Genomic DNA, 26,042 nt, shown 5'->3' with positions numbered 1-26,042 from the left:
GAAGAGACTGAGAAAACATCCAAGCTACAAAACGACTTTTTGAATTCACAAATACAAGAGGCTAAGAGAGCCTCCAGCAATGCATGCAAAAAAGAGAAACTTGGGAGATCTAATCAAATGTCAATCAGTGTCTCTCAACAGGCTCCACCACGGCTGATCACACCCACACCGCGGCTCCAAGCCACACCTCAACATTACGGCCTGCCCACAAGGCAGGGCCGAGACGCATGGCTGGGGGGAGGTCTGAACGGGAAAGTGGGCGTGGACGAGGAAGTCACGGGAGCCAAGCTGGCTGTTTCATTTGTGGTGATGTGAATCATTGGACAAGGAAATGCCCGCACCGCCGGCACCCACCTGTTCATCAATCAGGCTATGATCAACAAGCTCTGACTCCTCCTCCGCAAAAACCAACAACAATGACAGGATATGGCACCCCCAAATGGACAATACCCATCTGCTCCATGGGTACCCGAATCCCCAACGATAGGGATCACTGCTGGCCTCACTGAAAGACTGTCATGAACTTGAACATGCTGGACTACGCTTGCTCCCAATGCCTGCTGATACAAAGCTAACTGTTGCTAAAGTCAGCCGATGACCCACCACTGAACTCTGTCTTCCAACAGTATCGGCTTTGGTCTCCTTAGACTTCCTCCATATGACCTTACCATCCGCTGATCGGTCCTTCCCAATGCACAATGCTTTTGACAAACTAGAGATTGAAATTTATCGCATGGCCTGGTTGGGTGAAACACAAGGCAATTTATTTAATGTTCCCTCCTCCTCAATTATTGTAGGTCCTGAAGGGTGTGGCAGCCAGAGTGGACCTGTCAGAGGATCTCATCTCATTGACTGGTATCTAGGCCTGACATGGCCGCGCCGCTCATACTTTTTTGCCGTCTACTCAAATATCCAAAAATTCGCATTCGTACACCTTTTTTGTAATCGATTTAGCTAAGGTTTTTTTTCCATATACCACTTTCGGAGTCGTATAGGGATTTTTCTCATTCTCTCACCTTGGAGTTAAATTTTACTACACTCGGTTGCCCCACGTATTCGATTTTGTCTTCTGGAATTTTTATTCAAGTGCTTAAACACCTAATCTACTCTTTCCGACCTACGGATGGATTTGCTGTTTGGATGCCATGTGTTGGCTCCTTTGACGTTTGGCTTTTTGCAGTTTCAAGCTATCGCACGGAAAAATTACAATGCGAATTGCCTTTATATTGTTGGGGAGACTGAACACATCAGAAGGTACAGCGATGCCGGTTTCTTGTGTGCAGCCTGGTCTAGCTGATTTACTTAGATGTTTCTGAAAAAGAAGGTTCTGTTTCTGTTGTTCTTTTTCAGAAAAGAGAGGGGAACGTGAATGGCAGGAACGTGAACAACAGGGAAACAAAAGACTAATTTTGATGAATTTTGACATACGTCAGCATGCAATTGGACCCAATTGAACAAAAACATTCAGCATGCATCAGATATGCGGCAGCATGAGGCAAATGTTTACAATAACAAATTTTAAAAAACTGCCACAGGAACATCGATTCAACATAGCGAGATAATAATTAACAAACAAAAAACTTAGAGAGGCTCTGCTAAAACCAAAAGAAGTAGTTATTAAATGCAGGAACTTTGTCCATCAGTGTCATACCTGTTCACTGTACAACCCACATCCACACCATTCTGGGGCTGCCGGCTCTGTTAGGCGGGGCCAACATGCGGGCGAGATCGTACAGATGGACTTTACAGACATGATTGATGCCCATCGGGGCAAACGTTTTCTTTTGTGCATTGTTGACACCTTCTCTGGGTGGCCTACCTTCTATCCTTGTAAGCGGGAAACTTCGGCTGAAGTCATTACTGCTCTGGTCACTCATTGGATACCATTGTTTGGCGTCCCTACCGAAATACATTCTGACTCAGGTAAGCACTTCACGGCAGGGGACGTGTCTAGAGTTTGTGCCCTTCTGGGCATAAAGAAAACGTTCTCCTGTGTCTATTACCCTAAAGGCAATGCCCAGGTTGAGCGCATGAATAGGACACTGAAGGGGGTTCTGGCTAAAATGCTGTGTGATGCCTCCTCCAGTGGTCTTAAATCCACGTGGCTCTCACTGTTGCCCTCAGCCACCTTTCATATACGCTCCATGGTTAATCGACGCACGGGCCACTCTCCTTTTGAGCTTATGTTTGGCAGAGCCATGCCTGGTTGTCTGCCCACTGCAGAGTCTCCTGGTTTACCCACTGTTAAGCAGCTTTTCCAATTTCGACCTTATTTTGAGGCTCTTCAGGCAGTCTTGGCAGAAATTCGTTCTGCCCTACCTGACTCGGCCTCCCCCTCTGACTATACCTCTGCCTTGCCCTCCAAGGTGTACATCAAGAACCATACCCGCTCCAAGTGGACAGCGCCCCGCTATCGAGGACCGTTTGCGGTTACTCATAGGACTGCTACTGCTGTTAAGATCCGGGGCAGTGAGAAGTGGTACCATTGGACGCACGTCAAGCCTCATCATGCGGGGAGTGGGACGGACGGTCCCACTGAAGGGGGGGAAGCAGGAACTATGCACCCCGGACAGTGAGGACGGTGACTGGGACCCTCCCACTACCAGAATACAGGCTCTTTACAAATGGGCTTGGGATATAGGCCCATTATCTCTTCCGAAGTGGGCATGGCTTGTGTTTATCATTTTTTGTTGTTTTGCTATTCCAATTGTATTGAAATGGGGTGAACAATTGCCCCACGATCTGAAAGAGTCACATGTCTCTAACTCTTCTTTGCCTGCAGAAGGAAATGAGTCCAGGAAACGACGCTCACTGATACCTGATAATCATGGTCCAGCAGGTAATGCTTGGATGAAATTGGCCAAATACACAGCTCAAGTCACTAATGTCAGCACACCATGTTGGGTTTGTTCGTTCAGACCACATCATTCTGGAGATGCCCCTACTTCTGTGCCTATACCCATCGCAGCCGACAAAATGGTTTGCCTGCTGTGGGCGGCCAGGAAGGCCGTCACACAGTGCGGCGACTTTAGATGTGTGTTTACGAAAATAAATGATTCAATCTCGACTATAGGCTTAGGGTTTAACAGTAAGTGGGTAGAGACAGTCCCTACAAATTGGACGACGTGCATTGAATGGAGTAGGTATACTAGCCCCGATCGTTGGATATTTCCCAAAAACTTTTCCCGGATGTCGAATCGCACCATTCACAAGGGTATGACATTACACCGTAACCCAGTCCCAGCCCCAGTTGGCTTGTATCGGGACTGCCGGGAGGGTGATGTTCCGGTAGGAACACAAAAAGCTACACAACTGTTGGTCACATATAGGCGCTATACGAATGCTACACCTCTAGTTAGAGATGACCCGAGTATCTACCCCTACGGTAGAGATGGATCGCTTACAGTTCGTAAACGGTGTGGGAAGGCTGATGGCACCACCTATGCCTGTGAAAGTTCTGGGTGGTTGACCCTTAATGTTACCCGGTTGAAGGTGTCTGAGGGCACAAAGGTTGGTAATGTCACGACGGCACGACTAGCAGTGCCAGATCGACGTGGGTTCCCCACCCCTAAAGGCCACGTCTGGTTGCGTGGGGATCACACTTACTTCACGCTGCCTGAAAATTGGTGTGGCACGTGCACGTTGGCTGTAACCCGGCCATCATCTATTGTGCTTCCGGAAGAACTGATGCAGGAGACGGTAGGTAGATACGGGCATCATAACCCACACGAGCACCACCAGAAACGCAGACTCACGGTAGGTGACCGACCGGTAGGAAAGGTATATGTCCCCTTCTCAGACAATGACGGTAGGCAACCATTGTTTGGGGATGCTAAGGGCTTCTTTGGGACAATAATACCGAGGTTAGGGACAGCCTCATCCATGAAGTCCCTGAACGAAGTATGGTGGGTATTGGAGGACATAACAGACATCCTAGGTGAAATACTAGATCAGTTAGCAGCCAGTCCTGAATTGAAAGCTGTGGCGACCGTGGCCATGCAGAACAGAGTAGCATTGGACGCCCTGCATGCTGAGAATGGGGGAATGTGTGCAGCGGTAGGGATTGACCACTGCTGTACTTACATCCCCGATGAAACAGGTAATTGGACTCTAATCCGACACAAAGTAGCAGATTTGCGGAAATTCCTGCGGTCTCAGGAAGACCAGAATCCACAATGGACCTGGATGAATTGGCTTAATTCCGGATCCTGGACTCACATCCTGCAGAAAATAGCTCTTATTATTGGAGTGATATTATTGTTGGGTTGTGTTTTGCTATGTTGTGTTGTTCCCTTGTTCCGAAGCATGATCAACAGGGCCCTCGCACCTGCTTCAGGGATACTCCCAGTCCGAAGTCCCTCGTATGATGTGGAAATGGATGTGAAAAGTAGGGCCTCGGCTCACCTGCTTGAAGGGGGTGACCCAGACCTACTCCCACCCGAATTGAGGGCCAGATTGCTGGCGGTGGGATGGTCAGGCCCGCAAGAAGGATGCGACGGACGATGTGGTGATCATTACTCTTGAAGTTGATTATTTTTGCTGTACTGTGCTCTATCTTGCAGGTACCATGGTAACAATTTTCTAAGTTCCTTCCCCAGGATAACTGTGGTAATGATCTCTTCACAGAGATCAGAAGGGGGAATGAAGGAATAATTCATTTTATGCTTTTGCTTATGTTAACCACGCTTTATTGCTCTTTATTCAGTGTGTAAGAATATAACAGACATGTTCTCTCAGTTCTTCATCTCAGGGAGTAACGCACATAACGGCAGTTCTTTATCTCAGTGAAAAACACCAAGGGAGTGACATAACGGCCGTCCGTGCGGGCCACTGCTGCGCGGGCAGTGGCGGGAAAACACCAAGAAGACCAGAATACGTGGAAACACCAAGAAGACCAGAATACGTGGAAACACCAAGAAGACCGGACTCCAGAATGCGTGGACCAATCCGCGTTAGTCTAGGCTCATGAATAAACAATGATCTGTTGTAATATATTCTGTCTGTCCACCTGAGGGTGACGAGTCTGTCCAGTGGCGGTGCAGCTTGTCTAGACTGTTTGTTAGGGAACCTCAGGAACAGACGTCTGTATTAGATGACCTGTTAGGGAAATAAATCTGCGTGACTCCAAGCTACTGAATCCTGGTCATCACTCTGCTGGTATGTGTTATTAGAATGGTAGTGTAGCATCGTTGGAATTGGCTTCCTCCTCCAGGTCTTGAACACGCTAGAGAAAATGGTCCGGTGGAATAAAAGGACCAGTTTCTACAATCACAAAACAGTCTCCAATGATTTCACAAGCCCACAATTGACAAATATTAGCGGTTTCCCTGATCTCATCACCCCAATATTTTGGTGGATGGGGATCCAAAAGGTAACTCAAATCTCCTGACATACATACTGCAAGACAACCCATGAAATTGTTACAATTTATTATTTTTTTGTGTGTATGTGCATCTTTCTCACAAATTAGGTGTCTGGATAGTATCTCTGTGGCATATTTTTGTTAAAATACCTGAAAGATCAAGAATTATGGAACACTTCTCACACTATTTCTTGTCTTGTTGAAATCTGCCTGTTTTGTCTCATCTCATTCGAATATCTGGTTCACACAAAACAACGTTGCTGCACAAAATTTGACATATTGATTTGATGTCTGGAAACAAAACCATCAATTGATCTCGCGTTGACGTCGGACCAAAACTGCTCAAGTTGAAGTATTTTGCAATGAGTTGTTTTTAAAGTGCTCTGTAAATAAATTTGAGCTGAGTTTACTTCACATTTGAAGAGTGCGCAAACACTCTAAATGCCCAACTTTTTCTTGACGAGCACTTAAGAAGTCTAATTTCCAAATTTTCAGTGATATTTCCCCTTCAAATGCAAAGCATTGTGTTTAAATAATCGCATGGTTGTGTCATATGACCTGCTTATCTGTATTCATGTTCTGGAAAATGTGTTATTTTAGAAACTAAATGAGCAGTAATTAGCATGTTATCCCTGGCCTGGTTGCGTTTTCTCCGGGTACTCCAGTTTCCTCCCACATTCCAAAAACATGCATGGCAGGCTGATTGAACACTCTAAATCAGGGGTGCCCAAACTTCTTGGACCGAAGAGCTACTTTTCGATCAGCTAACCTCCCGGGATCTACCCTCACCGGCACGCGCGCGCGCGCGCACACACACACACACATGCACACACACACACACACACACACACACACACACACACACACACACACTCACACACACACACACTCACACACACACACACACACACACACAAATGCACGCCATGGTGAAACTGAGGCATATGATGCACTTTTGCAGCCTGTTAACTATCATAGCTCACACGTACCGTTTTAAAGTGCTTCCCTGGGCCTTCCTCGATTCCTATTCTTTGCCCGTGGCCTCTGTGAATTGCACACGAAGAAAACTGAATGAGAATAATGCCGATAAAAGACACAAATTGCAATTGCAGACTGCTGAGCACTAACAACTTCTGGTGATGTAATCACGCGCCATCGTAAATTCAAGATTTACCTGCTTTATTTTATTTTTTATTTTATTTTTTTGTGAAAATGAGACTGATAGGATGCTTGGCGTGCAGCGTACATTAACACAAAAATATATTACTAACATGTACAAAGACACACAAATGGATGTTTATTTTTTTTCTCCTCGACACTCCTCGGATCTACTTGGACCTGTCTTAGACCTACCGGTAGATCAGGATCAACCTAATGGCCAGCCCAGCTCTAAATTCTCCCTAGGCGTGAGTGTGGGCGTGGATGGTTGTTCGTCTCTGTGTGCCCTGCGATTGGCTGGCAACCGATTCAGAGTGTCCTCCGCCTAATGCCGAAGACGGCTGGGATAGGCTCCAGTACCCCCCGCGACCCTAGTGAGAATAAAGCGGTCCGGAAGATGAATGAATGAATGAGCAGTAATTGCAATTGCAGCGCAGTGTCCATTTTAACTTATGTGTTATTTTAGAAACAAAATGAGCAGTAATTAGCATGTTATCCCGGGCCTGCGTGTCCATTTTAACTTAAAATGGCCACTGCGCTGCAATTCTTAAAATTCTTGAGAATGAGAACGGTATCAAGAAATGTAATACAGGAGCTGACTGCTAGGGGGCATAATTTCTTCCTCAACACACCTTGAGCAAATACTGTATTCAAACGACACCCGTTCTCTCAACCTCCCAAACACCCGCCCCATCCATCTCTCTCTCTCTCTCGCTCTCTCTCTCTCTCTCTCTCTCTCTCTCTGCGTGTGTGAAACACATAAGCTCGTGGCATTCAGTCTGTCAGCTTTAAGAAGGGAAACGTGTTGCACATTGAAATCATGTGCATACGCTCTAATTAGTAGGCATCCCTTTACCGTGTTTCAGCATTTTGATTGCTCAAACTAAACAATTGAAAAAAAATGTGGACGATCCCGAAACCTAGGTACAGAACCAGTTCGTGTGGTGAGCCCGAGATCACCGTAAACATCGGCGGGGTGCGAGTGGTGCTTTTCAGGGATGTTTTGAATCGTTACCCGGAGAGCAGACTGGCCGAGTTGGTTAACTGCTCGTCGGCGCAGAATCCTGAACTTTTTTCCTCTCTCTGTGACGACTTTGACCCCGGGCGAAGGGAGTTTTATTTCGACCGGGATCCAGATGCGTTCAAGTGCATTATCGATGTTTATTACTTCGACGAAATTCACATTAAACACGGCATTTGCCCCATTTGTTTCATCAAGGAGATGGAGTTTTGGAAAATAGACCAAAGCGCTTTGGACGAGTGCTGCAAAAGTTACTTGAGCGAGAAGGAGGGAGAGCTGAAAGAAATTGCGAGGAAAGTGAAGGTGATTTTGGAAGACATGGAGGTGGACCGGAGTGCAACGGGAACGCAGAGGTGCCAACGGTTCTTGTGGAGGCTCATGGAGAAGCCCGGTTCCTCTTTCCCTGCGCGCATCGTCGCCATAGCGTCCTTTCTCTCCGTCCTGGTCTCAGCGGTGGTGATGTGCGTGGGAACCATCCCGGAATTGCAGGTAACAGACGCCGAGGGAGAGCTGGTGGAGCACCCAACTTTGGAGGCTATTGAAACGGCGTGCATGCTGTGGTTCACCGCGGAGTACCTGCTGCGCCTCGCGTCCTCGCCCAATAAGTTACACTTCGCATTCTCCTTCATGAACATTGTGGACTTCATGGCTATTATGCCTTTCTACGTGGTCCTCAGTTTGACGTACCTCGGTACCAGCTCCATGATGGAATTGGGCAACGTTCAGCAGGCTGTGCAGGCACTGCGCATTATGCGCATCGCGCGCGTCTTCAAGTTGGCGCGCCACTCGTCGGGACTGCAGACGCTCACGTACGCGCTCAAGAAGAGCCTCAAAGAGCTGGGCCTGCTGCTCATGTATATGGGCGTAGGTATATTCGTGTTCTCCGCTCTGGGCTACACCATGGAGCAAAGTCACCCCGAGACTCTGTTCCGGAGCATTCCACAGTCCTTCTGGTGGGCCATTATCACCATGACGACGGTGGGATATGGAGACATCTATCCCAAAACTACACTTGGCAAGTGTAATGCGGCCGTGAGTTTCCTATGTGGGGTCATAGCCATCGCCTTGCCCATACACCCCATCATTAATAACTTTGTGGTGTTCTACAACAAACAGCAAGTGCTGGAGACTGCAGCCAAGCATGAAGTGGAACTGATGGAGCTCAAGTCTGCTGGGGATGAACGCAGAAAAGACAGTGACAAAGATGACGCTTATCGTGAATAACATTTGAGACTTCAGTGTAAAAAACAACAACAACAACAAAACTGTGAAAGCAGGGGTGTGCAATGGGCAAAATTGTATGTATTGTATATTGTAATATATATTAGCAGTCATATATAGCATAGATGTGTTTCTAATATTTTGCCATATGCACATACTGTTGCTCTACAATAATAAGATAAGATATCCTTTATTTGTCCCACACTGGGGAAATTTACAGCTTCCAGCAGCAAGAATGTGGGTGGAAAGAAGAAAGAAGAAAAAACAAACAAACACTGTTTAATTAAGTGCAATATAAATACAAAAGGGATAAATCGCAGTGCTATTTACAATTAAGGTACTACTACTACACAATACCGTACACAGCAGAGTAATGAGCATATTGGGGCGGCACTATTGTATCATCTGTAAGGAAGTTGGGAGTCATGGTTTGAGTATTGCCACGGAGGAAAAAAAAAATAAAACTTGGAGATGTTAGTCTGTTTTCTCACTACTGTCGAATGTGCCCCCCAACACTGTTTTCACTTTGGGCAGAACTGTAACACATTTTCTAATCTTGTTTTTCTCCTGCCTGATGTGTAACAAAAATAACTTTTTTATGACATATTCTTTGAGTAAATGTGACCATTGTTCTTTCGCAGCTGTCACGTTGAGCCCGGGGCGATGAGAAATCGCCTCGTGCACAACAGAAAAAAACGAGGTGGATCCCCGGAGAAGCAGACAACGAAAAGATCTTGTGAGAACAAAGGGATTTTAATAAATAACAAAAGGAGCCCGAACAGGGAAAACGGTAACAGAAAGCGCTGGTCAAATAAGAACCAGGAAAAAATAAGGAAGATAACCGAAAACGCTTGCGAAACGATAAAGGGCGAGGAACTACCGAGATAACAATTAGATCACAATATGAAGTACGCGAAGATTGGGGCCGTAAGGCAATAGGGCAGCGAGAAATGGTCGAACGACGAGAATAGCAAATAGCGAGCAATGGCACGGTAAGGAATTCTCCGGCAGTGAGATGACTGCCGGAGTCGCCTAATAAAGGCACGTAATCAGCCCGAAATAACGGGCAGGTGTGCCGAACAGGCGGCGGGAGAACCCGCCACCTGCTGGCGAGCACGCGACGTGACAGTACCCCCCCCTCAATGGACGCCTCCCGGCGGACTACCCGGTTTGGACGGATGAGCAGTGTGGAAGTCGCGCAGAAGGGACGGGTCAAGGATCCAGGAGCGAGGCACCCATTGCCGCTCCTCCGGCCCGTAGCCCTCCCAATCGACCAGGTACTGGAAGCCCTTGCCCCTGCGCCGAGAGTCCAGGATGGCACGAACCGTGTACACCGGGTCCCCGTCGACCACCCGCGGGGGCGGCGGCGGAGCGGGAGGGGGCGCCAAGGCGCTGGAAGACACAGGCTTGAGCAGGGAGACGTGGAACACGGGGTGGACCTTCATGGAGGCCGGCAGCCGGAGCCTGACCGCGACGGGGCTGATGACGGCCTCGACCTCGAACGGGCCAGCGAACCGGGGCCCCAGTTTGGCAGACGAGCCGGCCAGGCGAAGATCCCTCGCAGCCAGCCACACCTTTTCTCCCACCGCATATGAGGGCGCCGGGCGCCGACGACGATCAGCGATCCGCCGGTTCCGGGACGCAGTGCGGGACAACGCAGCCCGGGCCTCCCTCCACACGTGATGGGCCCGCTTAAGGTGGTGCTGCACGGAGGGGACCTCCACCTGCCCCTCCTGGGACGGGAACAGCGGTGGCTGGTAACCGTAGGCCGTCATAAACGGCGATCTGCCTGTAGCGGAGGAAACGAGAGTGTTGTGGGCATATTCCACCCAGGGCAGGTGGTCAGCCCAGGATGCCGGACGGTGGAGACAAACACAGCGGAGGGCTGCCCCCAGATCCTGGTTGGCGCGCTCAGCCTGTCCATTGGACTGAGGGTGGTACCCCGAGGTCAGGCTGGCCGTAGCTCCGAGGGACCGGCAGAACCGCTTCCAGACGCGGGACACAAACTGGGGCCCCCGATCTGACACGATGTCCGCCGGAATGCCGTGGAGACGGAAGACGTGCTGGATGAGGAGGTTGGCGGTCTCCAGCGCCGACGGCAACCTGGACAAGGGCACAAAGTGAGCGGCCTTGGAGAAGCGGTCCACGATCGTGAGCACGACCGTCCGGCCCCGGGAAGGCGGCAGGCCCGTGACGAAGTCCACCGCGATGTGAGACCACGGGCGAGGAGGAATGGGCAGCGGCTGGAGCAGTCCCGCCGGAGGCTGATGCGACGACTTGCCGCAGGCGCAGGAGGTGCAGGCCTTGACGAACTCCGTCGTGTCGCGGCGGAGCTCCGGCCACCAGAAACGCTGGGCGACGAGCTGCACAGTCCGGTTCACCCCGGGATGACACGCCACCTTGGATGCGTGTCCCCACTGCAGGACCTCCGAACGGAGGGCAGGAGGCACGAACAGCTTCCCTGCTGGGCACCCCGCCGGCACCTGCACCCCCACCAGGGCGGACAGGATCCGCTGCTCAATCTCCCACTGGACGGCCCCCACTATGCACTGGGTCGGGAGGATGGTCTCCGGGGAACGGTCCCTCCCCGCAGGTTCGTGGAGCCGGGAAAGGGCGTCAGGCTTAGTGTTCTTGGAACCGGGGGAGTAGGTGAGAACGAAGTCAAACCTGGTGAGGAAGAGGGCCCACCGGGCCTGACGGGCGTTAAGTCTCTTCGCGGAGCGGAGATAGGCGAGGTTCTTATGGTCCGTGTATACGGTAAACGGTTCCTTAGCCCCCTCGAGCCAGTGCCGCCACTCCTGTAATGCGGTGACCACAGCCAACAGTTCCCGGTTGCCCACGTCGTAGTTCGACTCGGCGGCACTGAGTCGACGGGAGAAGAAGGCGCAGGGGTGCAGCTTCTGGTCGACTGGGGAGCGTTGGGACAGCACCGCACCCACCCCTGAATCCGAGGCGTCCACCTCTACGACGAAAGGGCGGTCAGGGTCAGGATGTTGCAGAACCGGGGGACTAGTGAACGCCGCCTTAAGACGAGCGAACGCCGCATCCGCGGCAGGGTCCCACTTAAAAGGGATCTTGGTCGAAGTAAGGCGGGTTAGGGGAAGCGCCATCTGGCTGTAACCACGGATGAAACGCCTATAGAAGTTGGCGAACCCCAAGAAGCGCTGCAGCTCCTTACGGTTGGACGGGACCGGCCATTCAGTGACCGCACGCGTCTTAATGGGGTCCGCCCGTAGCTTGCCCTGTTCTATAATGAACCCCAGGAAGGAGATTACGGGAACATGGAACTCACACTTTTCTGCCTTGACGAAGAGCCGGTTCTCGAGCAAACGTTGTAGCACCAGCCGAACATGTTGCCGGTGCTCATGCAGAGAACGAGAAAAAATTAAAATGTCGTCAAGATAAACGAAACAGAAGATGTTGATCATGTCCCGGAGCACGTCATTAATGAGGTTCTGGAAGACGGCGGGTGCGTTTGTGAGGCCAAAAGGCATGACGAGATATTCGAAATGGCCCAGGGGAGTCTTAAACGCGGTTTTCCACTCGTCGCACTCTCGGATGCGAACCAAGTGGTAAGCGCTGCGTAAGTCTAATTTTGAGAATATTGTGGCTGTTTGTAATGGAGCGAAGGCGGAGTCCAACAAGGGTAGCGGGTATCTATTTTTAATTGTAATTTCATTTAACCCACGATAGTCTACGCAGGGTCGTAGGGACTTATCCTTCTTCCCCACGAAGAAGAAACCCGCCCCTAACGGTGAGCGTGATGGTCTGATGAGACCTGCAGCGAGCGAGCTGTTAATATACTCCGTTAACGCCTCGCGCTCGGGATGGGATACCTGATACAGACGCGAGGTTGGCAACGGAGCGCCCGCCTGCAGGTCTATCGCGCAATCGTAGGGGCGGTGTGGGGGCAAGGAGCGCGCGCGATCCTCGCTAAAGACCTCCCTAAGGTCCCGATAGCACTCCGGCACTCCGTCAAGGCAGATCTCCTCGGGGGGCGTGACGCGTTCGTGCCTCCCGACGGCTGACTGCAGGCAGTGCTGGTAACAATAGGGGCTCCAGCTATCGATAGCGGGGCGCGCCCATGAGATCACCGGGTTATGCGTTTGAAGCCAGGGTAAACCGAGGATGATCGGGGCGTTCCGGGACCGCATAACATAAAAACGGCGATGCTCCATATGATTACCGGATAGCGAAAGCTTTAACGGCTCCGTTCGATGCGTTACCACCGCCAGGAGGCGCCCATCTAGATCACGCACCCGCTTCGCCACAACCAACTCCTCTAAAAAGCACCCCAGTTCGGACGCGAGATTAGTGTCCATTAAACAGTCATCTGCTCCCGAATCCACCAGGGCCCGAACCCGTCTTGACCGAGAACCGCCGAATACCTCCGCCTCGAGCTCGAGTCTATTGGGGTGTCCCGGTCGCTTGTCTACTCGCCTAGACTCGGGGGGCGACGCGCGGGGCCGTGACTCACAGTACTCGGGAGAAGCGTGGAAGGACGATCCCGGATGGCTGGTTGCGGCGCGGGGGGATGGTTGGGCGCCGCTTGTTGTAGCATGGTCGCGATGACGGCGCCTTCCTTCCTCCGCACCACCGTCCTTGCCGCCCAGCTGCATCGGCTCGTCCCGGGAGTGATCACCGAACCCACGATGTTCCTCACGGTACGTGGTGCGGCGGGACGGATACCGATCACCTCCACGCTCCCGGCCTCGCTCCCTCAGGCGATTGTCCATAAGGAGGGCGAGGTCGATCAGCTCCTCCAAATCGGTGCTGTGGTCGCGGGTCGCCAGCTCGTCCTTGAGTAATGAGTTCAGGCCACGGCGAAACAGTCCACACAGGGCCCGATCGTCGTACCCGCTCTGCGCGGCCAGGATCCGGAACTCGATGGAGTAGTCAGCGACCGAACGCCTTCCCTGCTGCAGGGCGAGCAGCCGCCCCTCCGCCTCTCTGCCCCGCACGGGATGGTGGAACACCCGACGGAAGGCTGCCACGAAATCAGGATAGGAGGTGCGGAGATTCGGCTTAGCGTCGCTGGTCGCGATTGCCCACGATGCCGCCGGACCTGTCAAGAGACTCATGATATAAGCCACCTTGGCGGCGTCAGTGGCATAGGAGGACGGCTGTTGGTCAAAAACGAGCGAGCAGTTGTGTAAAAAGTGTCCACACTGCCCGTGCTCACCCCCGTAACGAGGGGGATGTGGAAGCGAGGGCTCCCTCGACATAGTAGGGTACGAGGAGGGAGCCTCCGGGATGGTAGGACGAAGCCCGGAAGGTGGTCTTCGTTCCTCCACCCGAATAAGGCGAGGTTCGAGATCATCGAACCGATGAGCCAGCATGGAGACCGCGCCGCTGAGTTCCGTAAGGGCTTGGCTGTGCTGACTCATTTGCCGCTCTTGTCGAGCAAGAGCGGACAAGATCTTTTCGGCGTCTGCGGGATCCATGGTGGCCGGAGAATTCTGTCACGTTGAGCCCGGGGCGATGAGAAATCGCCTCGTGCACAACAGAAAAAAACGAGGTGGATCCCCGGAGAAGCAGACAACGAAAAGATCTTGTGAGAACAAAGGGATTTTAATAAATAACAAAAGGAGCCCGAACAGGGAAAACGGTAACAGAAAGCGCTGGTCAAATAAGAACCAGGAAAAAATAAGGAAGATAACCGAAAACGCTCGCGAAACGATAAAGGGCGAGGAACTACCGAGATAACAATTAGATCACAATATGAAGTACGCGAAGATTGGGGCCGTAAGGCAATAGGGCAGCGAGAAATGGTCGAACGACGAGAATAGCAAATAGCGAGCAATGGCACGGTAAGGAATTCTCCGGCAGTGAGATGACTGCCGGAGTCGCCTAATAAAGGCACGTAATCAGCCCGAAATAACGGGCAGGTGTGCCGAACAGGCGGCGGGAGAACCCGCCACCTGCTGGCGAGCACGCGACGTGACAGCAGCATGCTTTGGAATCTCACCATATGGCATTGTTTCATCACTGTAGCTGGCAACAGCTAAAAAAAATCATAAATAGTGTAAGTAAAAATTCCCTTAATGACTACTTCATTAGGCAGACCTGTGCAGTACTTTTTAGGCAACTTTGCCTTTATGCAGAAAACAAGAATGATTCGCACGGCGGCCCGGTAGTCCAGTGGTTAGCACGTCGGCTTCACAGTGCGGAGGTACCGGGTTCGATTCCAGCTCCGGCCTACCTGTGTGGAATTTGCATGTTCTCCCCGGGCCTGCGTGGGTTTTCTCCGGGTGCTCCGGTTTTCTCCCACATTCCAAAAACATGCATGGCAGGCTGATTGAACACACTAAATTGTCCCTAGACGTGAGTGTGGGCGTGGATGGTTGTTCGTCTTCTGTGTGCCCTGCGATTGGCTGGCAACTGATTCCGGGTGTCCCCCGCCTACTGCCCGGAGTTGGCTGGGATAGGCTCCAGCACCTCCTGTGACCCTAGTGAGGATCAAGTGGTTCCGAAAATGGATGGATGGAAAAATGATTCGCATTGTCAGTGAGGTGTTGGTGTAATTACATGTTCATTTGTGTGTTTGTCTTTTGCAGTGCTGTAGAATGGCACTGCACCAAACCTGAAGCTGTTTTTCCACAATTACTGCTTGTGGTTATACAGTATGTGCGGGCTGCATTATTCGAAACACGTTTCAGTATGATGTTGTGCTTAACCAAATCTATTTATCCATCCACTTTTCATTATGATAATTAAAAAAAACAATCAGTTGAACTAATACAACATCACTCCAAGATGAGCAGTATTGTTGCAAATGCAGATTTTTTTTCTCTATACAAAAATGGATCTCCTTAGATTGTGAAAGTATAATACAACAAAGTGGCCGGTGAGTGCATGTCTCAGTAAATGGGGAGAGAACGGTGGTAAATGGACTCCCCTCACCTGCCCGTTGATATGATGTTACATGTAAAGTCCACATGTATATTGCTTGTACCTTGCGTGTCACACGTTCTGAGGCAACGTTCTGGGTGAAAGCGCCGTCCCCAGCGGGAAATCAATACACCCACACACACTCTTACCACCTCGCCCTGCATTCCCCCTGCTGTTTTTCACCCTCTGCCGCTCATTCCTTCATTCAGCATCCTTGCTGATAAATTTGTCAGAATGACTTGCTGTACTGGCAGTGATATGTAAAGCTGTCATATGTTGATGAATATATCTGGCCTGTTTTTGGCTTTGACTTGTGACATCAAAAAGTGTTAAAGCCAAAGGTTTGCTCATTCCCACTCAAGTGTGACCCACCGGTGTAGGAATGATTGACTTCAACCAAAAATAGCACTTCATATGTTATGCATCACTGACCATTACAGATGAGTCACTACTTTACTGTGAGCCACAGACACATACAGTAGTTTATACAGTAGATGCATTGCAAACTGTGCATCCACCCATGTGAATGAATGCATTTTGCTTGGGTGTGTATATATATATAAAAATCCTCATCTCACCCCTCGGGTGGTGTCCGTCCCTCATTCAGCTCGGGTTCTCTACCAGAGGCCAGGAAGCTTGAGGGTTCTGCGCAGTATCCTTGCTGTTCCCAGCACTGCACATTTCTGGACTGAGATGTCCGATGTTGTTCCAGGGATCTGTTGCAACCACTCATCTAGTTTGGGGGTCACTGCCCCGAGTGCTCCGACCACCACAGGCACGACTGTCACCTTTACCTTCCAGGCTCTCTATACTCGAGAAATATATATATATATATATATATATATATATATATATATATATATATATATATATATATATATATATATATATATATATATATATATATATATATATATATATATATACTGTATATATATATTTTTTTGGGGGGGGATGTATTTGATCAATGTCAAACTGTAAACAAACGTATCAAAACACATTGTCAATAATCGGCTTCACCAGAGAGGTTTGATGCTTCAGAGGAGAGATCTCCCACGATCCTCCGAGTCTCAGTCCACATGGTTGTTGATTGGAGTCAGGGTTGAAAGGTAAATACTGATAATTACTTCCCACAGGTTATCGATGAAACTGGGTGTGCGTGTTAGGTCACAAAAAAAATAGCAACACTTTTCACGCACGTTAACTCACTCCGCACAACAGAAAAAATCATGATTTTATTTTTATATTTGAACAACTACATTAAAAAAAAGTTAGAATTCAGTATGTACACAGCAGAAATACTTTGAATTTAAATTTAAGTATAAAAGTGAAAAGTATTGTTTGTAGGCCGATGTACGTTTTGTTTTGTTATCATGATGATGCAAAAACAATAGGGGTTTGATCGTAGTAATGTAACGAATACATACAATACTAACATTGCCACAATATCATCATTGTCATGTCACGACAATAAAAGTTTTACATCTGTTAAAAGGCCAGATTGTTTTCCATTCGTAACTAACCTCCAGCAAACTCTGGAGGTTAGTTAATTAGTTACGTTTCATTTGAATTAGGCATGTTTTGGCCACTTTGCTCACATGGCCAAAACTATGTTGTACTGCAGCAGTTATCACTCCTCCAAAACACAAAACAGTCATACCAGCACATATTTTTCAACATTTCCATCATAAAACCCGCTTCAGACGAGCAAAGCATCGTGAACTAAATAGACCATCATATGTTGCACTGCCGAGCTTATAGGAGCACAGGACAATGAATTGACTGGCGAATTCTGTTTTGGTCACTGCTGTTATATACCATAGTACCGGTACTACAGAGTATTGTGCTTTTTTTCCCAGTATGAGTTTTTTTTAAACAGTTCGGAATGATTTTTTTTTTTATATCGCCAATCACACAACAATATCATGTTAATTATCGTATCATGATTTTAATACCGTGGAAGTGTCTTGTGAATACCCACGTGATGGTGGCAATCCTGTGCCATTCATGCGATGACACCCAAGATTTGAACCTGCGTCACCAGATGCTAATCAAGTCTCCTGACTGCTGATTTAAAAGCACATCTCGCTAACTCAGCTGCCAGTAACTCTTTTTGAAGGCTCTAGCGAGTGAGGTACACTGATGCAGGCGCAAGTTGGCATCCAATACACGTTAATGTCAAAATATACTCTATACATAGCAAGAAGCATGGCTGGCTCACAAAGCTCCACGGCAGCAGTGGTCACATCTCACAAGGTCATTGTAGAACTTTGCGAGCTTACGATAACCCATCACGAAGCCATGTTACCCTCTCTGCTCGCAATTACTGTGGTGGGTTGTGTTTCTTTGGAGGTGTTACTCTTCTTTTCATGATTTGTAATTTCCCATGAAAAAAAAACACTAGAATTACATATTTGGGGGGGGGGCATGATTACAGCCAACAGTAATCATACATTTGTCACCAAGAGGTTATTGATTGCCCACTTGTTGATACTTTGATACATTGCTTACTTCTCTTTACCAAAAGCGTCCTCCAAAGCCTTTTCAGTTTGGATCTCAAAGTTCTCCGGGGTTACGTTCATAACCCGTTTAAAACCCGTGACATGTAAAATCTGTGAAGTAGTCACCTTTATCTTTTTTATAACAATTACATATACAATAAAATACTGTATTGAATAAAACCAAAGATTAAACTGTCAGTTTTTAGAAATACTGTACAGAACGTTTCGTCGACATTGTGGGTTTTGTCATGGAGAAGATTTGGCAAGCTGTACAGTCGCTTCGCCAATCAGGATGTAGAACACAACTGTCAGGTTGGTCCAATTTGACATTCAGGAATAAAACACAAGGAGGAGACAGGCGACTCAATTCTGTTACCAGGAGGGAGCGAGGAGAAGCGTTCGGTTTCAGTTCTCGGCACGTCACCCATCACGACCTCCCCCTTCACCTCTTCATTTATTGGGAAAGCTACTACATAAGGTGTGTCCAACCTAAAGGGTGGGGGCTGTGTGTGGATGTCAGTGCAAATTACGTACACGTGTGCAAATGTCACAAAAACATCACGCCGCAGCTGGTGTTTATGGCTCCATTCACTGTTCACCCTTGCTCACTGTTTAGTCTTAGCACTAATCTCTTCCCAACCACGTCCTCGGAAAGGTGGTTGCGTCCCCAACCTTCCACACAGTGCACCAATCATTCTTGATTATAAAAGTGAGTACATAATAAAGAATATATAATGATTATAGGTGTGAGTAAATAATAAAGCTAATATCTTTATTAAAAAGCATAAGAGTTCTTCATTGCAGGCATAGTCAATTAATGATTGCAAGCATAAGCGTTCTTCTTTGCAAGCATAATCAATCAATCGAATAATATGCGAATGTATGATTACTGAAAATAATCAATCCATCAACAACACTGTAAGAAAAAAAAACAGCACAAAAAATTGTCACACCTTTGAAATGACCATACATTTATTTGTCTAGGGGTGTAACTTGCCATCATTTGTTTGTGCATAAATCAAAGGCTAATTTGGATGGGAGTGTAAATGATTGCATAAATTTGCCAAAAACGTATTATAGTACTTCAAATTTGATTGGTTTATTCTGATTCCCCAATAACCTGGATGTTGTTCGCTGGGCTAGTAGCTCGCTCAACAAGGAAGTAAGAAGAGGAGAGGTGTTAGAGCGGGAGAAGGTGAGCGAGTGCGGAGCGATTAAGGAATTAGACACAATAAAAAAAAATGGTATTATAGCATTCTAGCTATGACTGGTCAAGGGCACACACAGTCAATAGAATTCCTGAGAGTTTTAATTTTCATGTTGACAGTAGTTGTGAACATTCTGTCTACAATTTCAATGTGTACTTGAAATGCTATTGATGAGATGTGTATTTTAGGGTTTTACTTTCACGTTGACTGTGTATTCCAACTGTAAAGAAGAATAAAAAACATAAATGTCTCATTTGGAAGCGTGGATGACTGACCAGTTAGTATTTACAGGTACTGACATTCAAATCGATGTTATGGCACAGCTTTTAAATTCTTTCTGTCAAGGGCTTGAGGGAGATATTTTAATGGTTGAGCAACCATGCCTGTGGTGTAATTGGCTCCATTTTAGTAACAGAGTGTCATTTTTCTTGTACGATTGATGGCAGCAATCAGTTGCTCTTTCATTCAAGATATTGACACACACGAATGAAGAATGGAAAGAGAAACTGGCAAGGAAAATGAGGTTAAAAAAAGGCACTTAGTACATGGATGTAACTGGCAGAGTGCCTACCAATGTTCTCAAACCTAACGATTTTGCAGATGATTTCATGCCTTGCAACAAATTTTCATGCAGATCTATTTTTTTTAGAGTTGGTTCGCTGATAAAAACAAGGTTGGTGTTGGTTCGCAGATGTCAGAGCTTCTCACAGCATGTGAATGTGCATCATGTCTGCCACCGCATATGCCATTCATTACTATGCAAATAAGAATTCAAACAAAGCAATGCTACATTGTGGCCAATTACCGTCTGGAAACGGAGAATGTAACCAGCAAACTATTAGTCAGAAAATAACGGAATACCATATATTTCAGCAACAGACAATACCTGAATTTTCACTTTTATCATATTCTCTCAAAAGAGATCAGTTGATGTCCCTCAGCAGCGGTGGTCTGCAGTTGTCATGGCACCAGTCTTAAATAACAGTCTTGCTCTCATTATTCTGTCTCAAGCAAGCCTCGCTTTTAAAATTGACTCCCACATTGAATGCGCTCTGCCTTTCTTTTTGATAAAGTTAACAGAGGGAAAAAATATCTTTTTTTTTCCTGATTCACGTTTCAATAATGTGTCATTGCAGATATTTAGAGGTGATGTTGAAGTGGAACAGGAAATGGGAAATAAGCCTTCTTGAAAAAATATGCTTTTATTCAGTCATTCATATTCTATTCCGCTTGTCCAGTTATCCGTAGGTGGATAACTGGGTTACACACTGAACTGATTAGTCATAAAACACACAGTCATATACTGTACACTCACATTCACACCTATGGGCAATGTACGGACATTTTATGGAATATAAATTCAATCTGGAGTGCCTATAGAAAACCCACAAAAGCATGGGAAGAACATACAAACTCAATGTGCAATAGAGATGTTCCAATGGAGAGTTGAACCCAAATTAAACAATAAAAAGGTCTCGGGCATGCTGGCGCCTACTCAAGCTGACTTTGGGCTGTAGGTGAGGTACACCCTGAAATGGTTGCCAGCCCTTTGCAGGGCACAGATAGACTGCGCGATTACACCTATGGATATTTTATAGTGATCAATTAACCTATCATGCATGTTTTTGGAATGTGGGAGGAAACCGGAGTACCCGGAGAAAACCCAAACAGGCTCATGGAGAACGTGCAAAACTCCACACAAGCCCGGGATCAGAAACAACCCTTGCAACTCTGCATTGTGAGGCAGACGTGCTAACCAGTCGACATCGTGCAACCAGAAAAAGCAGGCACGACTACAGAGTTAAAAGTTGAAATAATGGTGAGCGGATAAAGTACAGCTATAATGCATGAAGCGGCGGCCCGGTGCACCAGTGGTTAGCGTGTCAAACCTCACAGTGCAGAGGTACTACTGGGTTCGATTCCGGCTCTGACCTCCCTGTGTGGAGTTTGCATGTTCTCCCCGGGCCTGCGTGGTTTTTTTTCGGGTACTCCGGTATTCTACCATATTCCAAACACATGCATGGCAGACTGATTGAACTCTAAATTGTCCGTAGTTTTGAGTGTGAGAGCAGATGGTTGCACGTCTCTGTGTGTCCTGCGATTGACTGGCAACCGGTTTAGGGTGTCCCCCGCCTACTCCTTGAAGACAGCTGGGATAGGTTCCAGCACTCCCCGTGACCCTTGTGAGGATAAATCGAATCAGAAAATGGATGGATAATGCATAAAGCAGAATTGGAAATTGTACATCTGTCTGGGTCTGTGTGTGCTCTCTGATAGCTTGGCAAGCAGTCCAGGGTGTAATCTGCTTTTTACCCAAAGTTGGTTGCCATTTGTAGGCCCAAGCTCTATGCAAACCCGAAGAGAATGAACAGTATAGAAAATGTTTGGATGGATAATGCCGTGAGTTTTTTTTTCTCATGTTGTGCGAGCAGAGGTAGCAAAAGTACCGGTACTCACACTTTACTTAGAGCGGGGGTCGGCAACACGCGGCTCAAGAGCCGCATGCAGCTCTTTAGTGACATCTAGTGGCTCCCTGGAGCTTTATAAAAAATGTTTGAAAATGGAAAAAGATTTTGATAGTAGGCTAATACAGCTCAAATAGATATCGATACGTGTTGCAGCTCCGAAAAAGGAGAGCTGTGCTGTTGTTTTTTTAAAACGTACACTTTATTTATGCTTTTAATAACAGTCTCGACAAAGACAGACACGCCTGCTTCCGACTCCGTGGCTTCTCTCTTCTCTTCGACTCGAGAGGCATTCAAAGACAGCCTCAGAAAAACTGAATTTAATGATCACTTCACTGACAAGAAAAGCGAAAATACTGCACCAAAACAAAACAAAAAAACATAAAGCGAGGAAATTACTAAATAAATTCTATGGGGGCTTTGTGAACACACAACAAAGGAATGAATAATATAAACAATTCCGCGACAGTCCAGTCTCCTACATACATATAGCATGTGTTTCCTTCATTGTAAGTTTTATAGAAGGCTTTTGTTTTTTTGCGGCTCCAGACAGACTGTATTTGTTTTTTGGGTTTTTTTGTTGTCCTATATGGCTCTTTCAACATTTTGGGTTGCTGACCCCTGACTTAGAGGTACTGTACATAGTATATGTAGATACTCAAATGTACTTAAGAAGTACAACTTTTTTGCTGTAAATACCAATTCTAATGACTTGAGTGGGGGTGGGGGGCAAAATTTGTCAATGTTGACACCTGAAAAAAAATACACCTCACCTGTGTTTTTTCAGACTACGCAGAATTTATAGCACACAATATATAACAGCAAAATACAACCACTGACCTCTACTTTTAATCCATCCATCCATCCATCCATCCATCTTCTACCGCCTATCCGGGGACGGGTCGCGGGGGCAACAGCTTTAGCAGGGAAGCCCAGACTTCCCTCTCCCTAGCTACTTCTTCCAGCTCTCCCCGGGGGATCCCGAGTCGTTCCAAGGCAAGCTGGGTGACATAGTCTCTCCAGCGTGTCCTGGGTCTTCCTCGGGGTCTCCTCCCGGTGGGACACACCTCACCAGGGAGGCGTTCAGGAGGCATCCGAATCAGATGCCCAAGCCACCTCATCTGGCTCCTCTCGATGTGGAGGAGAAGCGGCTCGACTCGGAGCCTCTCCCGGATGACCGAGCTTCTCACCTTATCTCTAAGGGAGAGCCCGGACACCCTGCGGAGAAAACTCATTTCGGCCGCTTGTATCCGGGATCTCGTTCTTTCGGTCACGACCCATAGCTCGTGACCATAGATGAGGGTTGGAACGTAGATCGACCGGTAAATTGAGAGCTTCGCCCTTTGGCTCAGCTCCTTCTTCACCACCGCAGACCGATACAACGTCCGCATCACAGCAGACGCTGCACCGATCCGCCTGTCGATCTCTCGCTCCCTCCTGCCCTCACTCGTGAACAAGACCCCAAGATACTTAAACTCCTCCACTTGGGGCAAGATCTCCCCCACCGACCCGGAGGGGGCACTCCACCCTTTTCCGACTGAGGACCATGGTTTCAGATTTGGAGGTGCTGATTTTCATCCCAACCGCTTCACACTCGGCTGCGAAACGCTCCAGTGAGAGTTGGAGAGCCCTGTTTGAAGGAGCCAACAGCACCACATCATCTGCAAAAAGCAGGGATGCAATACTGAGGCCCCCAAAATGGGGGGAAATCTCCTTCCCTGCCAGAGAGGTGACATTCCATGTCCCAAGAGCTAGCTTCTGCAGCCGAGGATCGGACCGCCAGGGTCCCCGCCTTTGGCTGCCGCCCAGCTCGCATTGCACCCGACCCCTTTGACCCCTCCCACTGGTGGTGAGACCATGAGAAGGGGGACCCACGTTGTCTCTTCGGGCTGAGCCCGGCCGGGCCCCATGGGTGTAGGCCCGGCCACCAGGCGCTCGCCAACGAGCCCCACCTCCAGGCCTGGCTCCAGAGGGGGGCCCCGGTGATCCGCGTCCGGGCAAGGGAAACTGAGTACCATCGATTTTATTTTTCATAAGGGGCTTTGTGAGTCGTGCTTTGTCTGGTCCCTCACCTAGGACCTGTTTGCCATGGGTGACCCTGCCAGGGGCATAAAGCCCCAGACAACTTAGCTCCTAGGATCATTGGGACACACAAACCCCTCCACCACGGTAAGGTGACGGCTCACGGAGAGGATGTGAGAATGTTTAGAAAAAAAAAATGAATTGAGATTGCTGTAGGACGATTGTGCTTTTCCACAGCAGGTTCCAGCGGACATGGCTCTGATTCGAAACATGAAAAACAAACATTGTGTTTCTTTGAAGTGTTGATGACCACACCGTTTGATGGACATTGTAAAAGGTCATCTCGACAGAAACATCCACTGAGGAAGGTGAGCGAAGTCCGGTGACGCGATGGGCACAGTATTTTAGTTACTGGGAACATCAAACGACCGGCGGAAGAAGTTTCAAGACACCTTTGCACTCATTTAGGGTGTGTTTCTGTCGACATGCTAGAATATCAGTGGTGGCATGTCATTTCCTGTTATATGATCACACTAACACATGATCGACTGTTCTCCTTTTTTATATGGTATTTGTGCTCTCCTTTAGCACATGTGAATGGGGGTGTATTTTTTTAATAAACTACATTTTGCGAATAGATCTAGACCAGGGGTGTCAAACTCCTCTTTGAGGCCGCTTTGGGGTTACACCTTCCTTCGGTGGGCCGGTACGACGGTGAAATTTGATTAAATGGTTATATTTTATTAATTGCATATGGATGAATTGTGCCAATTCTGAAGCCAGTCATATTTTGTTCGATTATTGTTTGGTTGAGTGTTTTAACAGGTAACAAAATTATCACAAAATCTCGACATTATTCATGTAGAATTTGGGCATTTCGGTACAGATTTTAGCAGGGTTTATGGCAGTTGATGCGCGTCAATTGCTTTCACGGGCCACATAAGTACATGGGGTTTCGACTTTGACACCTGTGATCTAGATGATCTGGGGAAGGGAAATGAAGAAAAACATTGCGGCACAAATTGTTGTATACTTTTTTGTTTTGGTGGCAAAAGTATTTTATTTATAATCGATCTAGTCGATCTCATTATGAAAATAAAAAATAAAAATTGAGAAGTGAACACACCATGAGTGGTAGAAAAGAGCACAACTTTTTTATTTGGGTTTGTTTTGGAGATTGAAGTGATTTGTGTACTGTGCTCCTCTGGTGATGTTGCTCGGCTGAAATTGAATTTATAACCGTTTTTTGATTTATTTCTAGTTCAAATGGTGCATTGATTTGGTCGTAATGGTTCAGATATGGATTTTAAATACATTTCTTAGGTGATTTTATGCGTTTACGATCTTTTCTTTGGTGGTAAAAGGAAAAAGGAAAACGACCCGACGGTGATGTAGTTATTCTCTGCAGAAAGTTGAGCTATTTTTCATTCTTTTGTTATTTTATTTTTATTTTATGTTACTGCGGATACGGTGTGATGAAGTAGTGTACTTCTAATGATTTTGAAGGCAAATTATGGTTATCGCAGGCGAGTGTTTTTCATTTTCTGGTGTCTGCGCATTGGTATCACTGCTTTTGCCAGTAACTGTGTTTCCATCAACAGCGGAGGATATACAGGGGGCTGCGTTATCGTCGATGACGGAGAGTAGCCTTCTCCGGTTCCGGCGTGACGCCTCCTGGAGGGATGGCGATCCCACCTATATAGACGCAATTGGGGTTCCTAGTGGCGTGCCAGATGAGTATAAATTGGTTAACCAGATTGCTGCCGGTTGGGAATCCATTTTCATTTGGGTTACCCCTAATAAGAATGTTGACAGGATCAACTACCTCCACTACAACGTCCAGAGGCTCGGAAATTTTACTGAAGAAGCCGTCTTGGCTATAAAAGAGCAATTGGCGGCCACCTCCCTGATGGCGTTTTAGAACCGCATCGCGGTTGATATGCTCTTGGCAGAGACCAATGGAGTATGTGCGATGTTTGGTGACCAGTGTTGTACGTTCATACCTAACAACACCGCGCCTGATGGCGCCCTCGCCAAGGCCATTGGAGGCCTCCGCACCCTGACTCGCCAAATAAGGGCCCATTCCGGCGTGAATACGTCCTTCTGGGCGGAGTGGTGGCATAAGGCCTTTGGAGAGTACAAGGATTTGGTGTTTTATGTACTAATCTCTTTTGCTCTTTTTGCAGCTGTCTT

The 26,042-nt window shown here is 47.8% G+C and overlaps 2 protein-coding genes across 2 annotated transcripts; both read left to right on the top strand.

The window, feature by feature from the left end:
* Positions 1-556: 556 nt before the first annotated feature.
* Positions 557-5,128, top strand: LOC127614408 (uncharacterized). The gene is made up of 2 exons (XM_052085705.1): positions 557-4,472; positions 4,563-5,128. The coding sequence occupies exons 1-2, from the start codon at positions 2,074-2,076 to the stop codon at positions 4,651-4,653; spliced, it is 2,490 nt and encodes an 829-aa protein (XP_051941665.1). The 5' UTR covers positions 557-2,073; the 3' UTR covers positions 4,654-5,128.
* A 2,170-nt stretch (positions 5,129-7,298) lies between these two features.
* On the top strand, positions 7,299-8,825 carry kcnf1b (potassium voltage-gated channel, subfamily F, member 1b). The gene has a single exon (XM_052085797.1). It carries the CDS (start codon positions 7,422-7,424, stop codon positions 8,763-8,765), a length of 1,344 nt encoding a protein of 447 aa, XP_051941757.1. The 5' UTR covers positions 7,299-7,421; the 3' UTR covers positions 8,766-8,825.
* The last annotated feature ends 17,217 nt before the right edge of the window (positions 8,826-26,042 follow it).

This window comes from Hippocampus zosterae, chromosome 14 (genome assembly GCF_025434085.1).
Source record: "Hippocampus zosterae strain Florida chromosome 14, ASM2543408v3, whole genome shotgun sequence".
In the NCBI taxonomy this organism is placed as follows: domain Eukaryota; kingdom Metazoa; phylum Chordata; class Actinopteri; order Syngnathiformes; family Syngnathidae; genus Hippocampus; species Hippocampus zosterae.
This window is presented reverse-complemented; position numbering and strand designations above follow the sequence as displayed.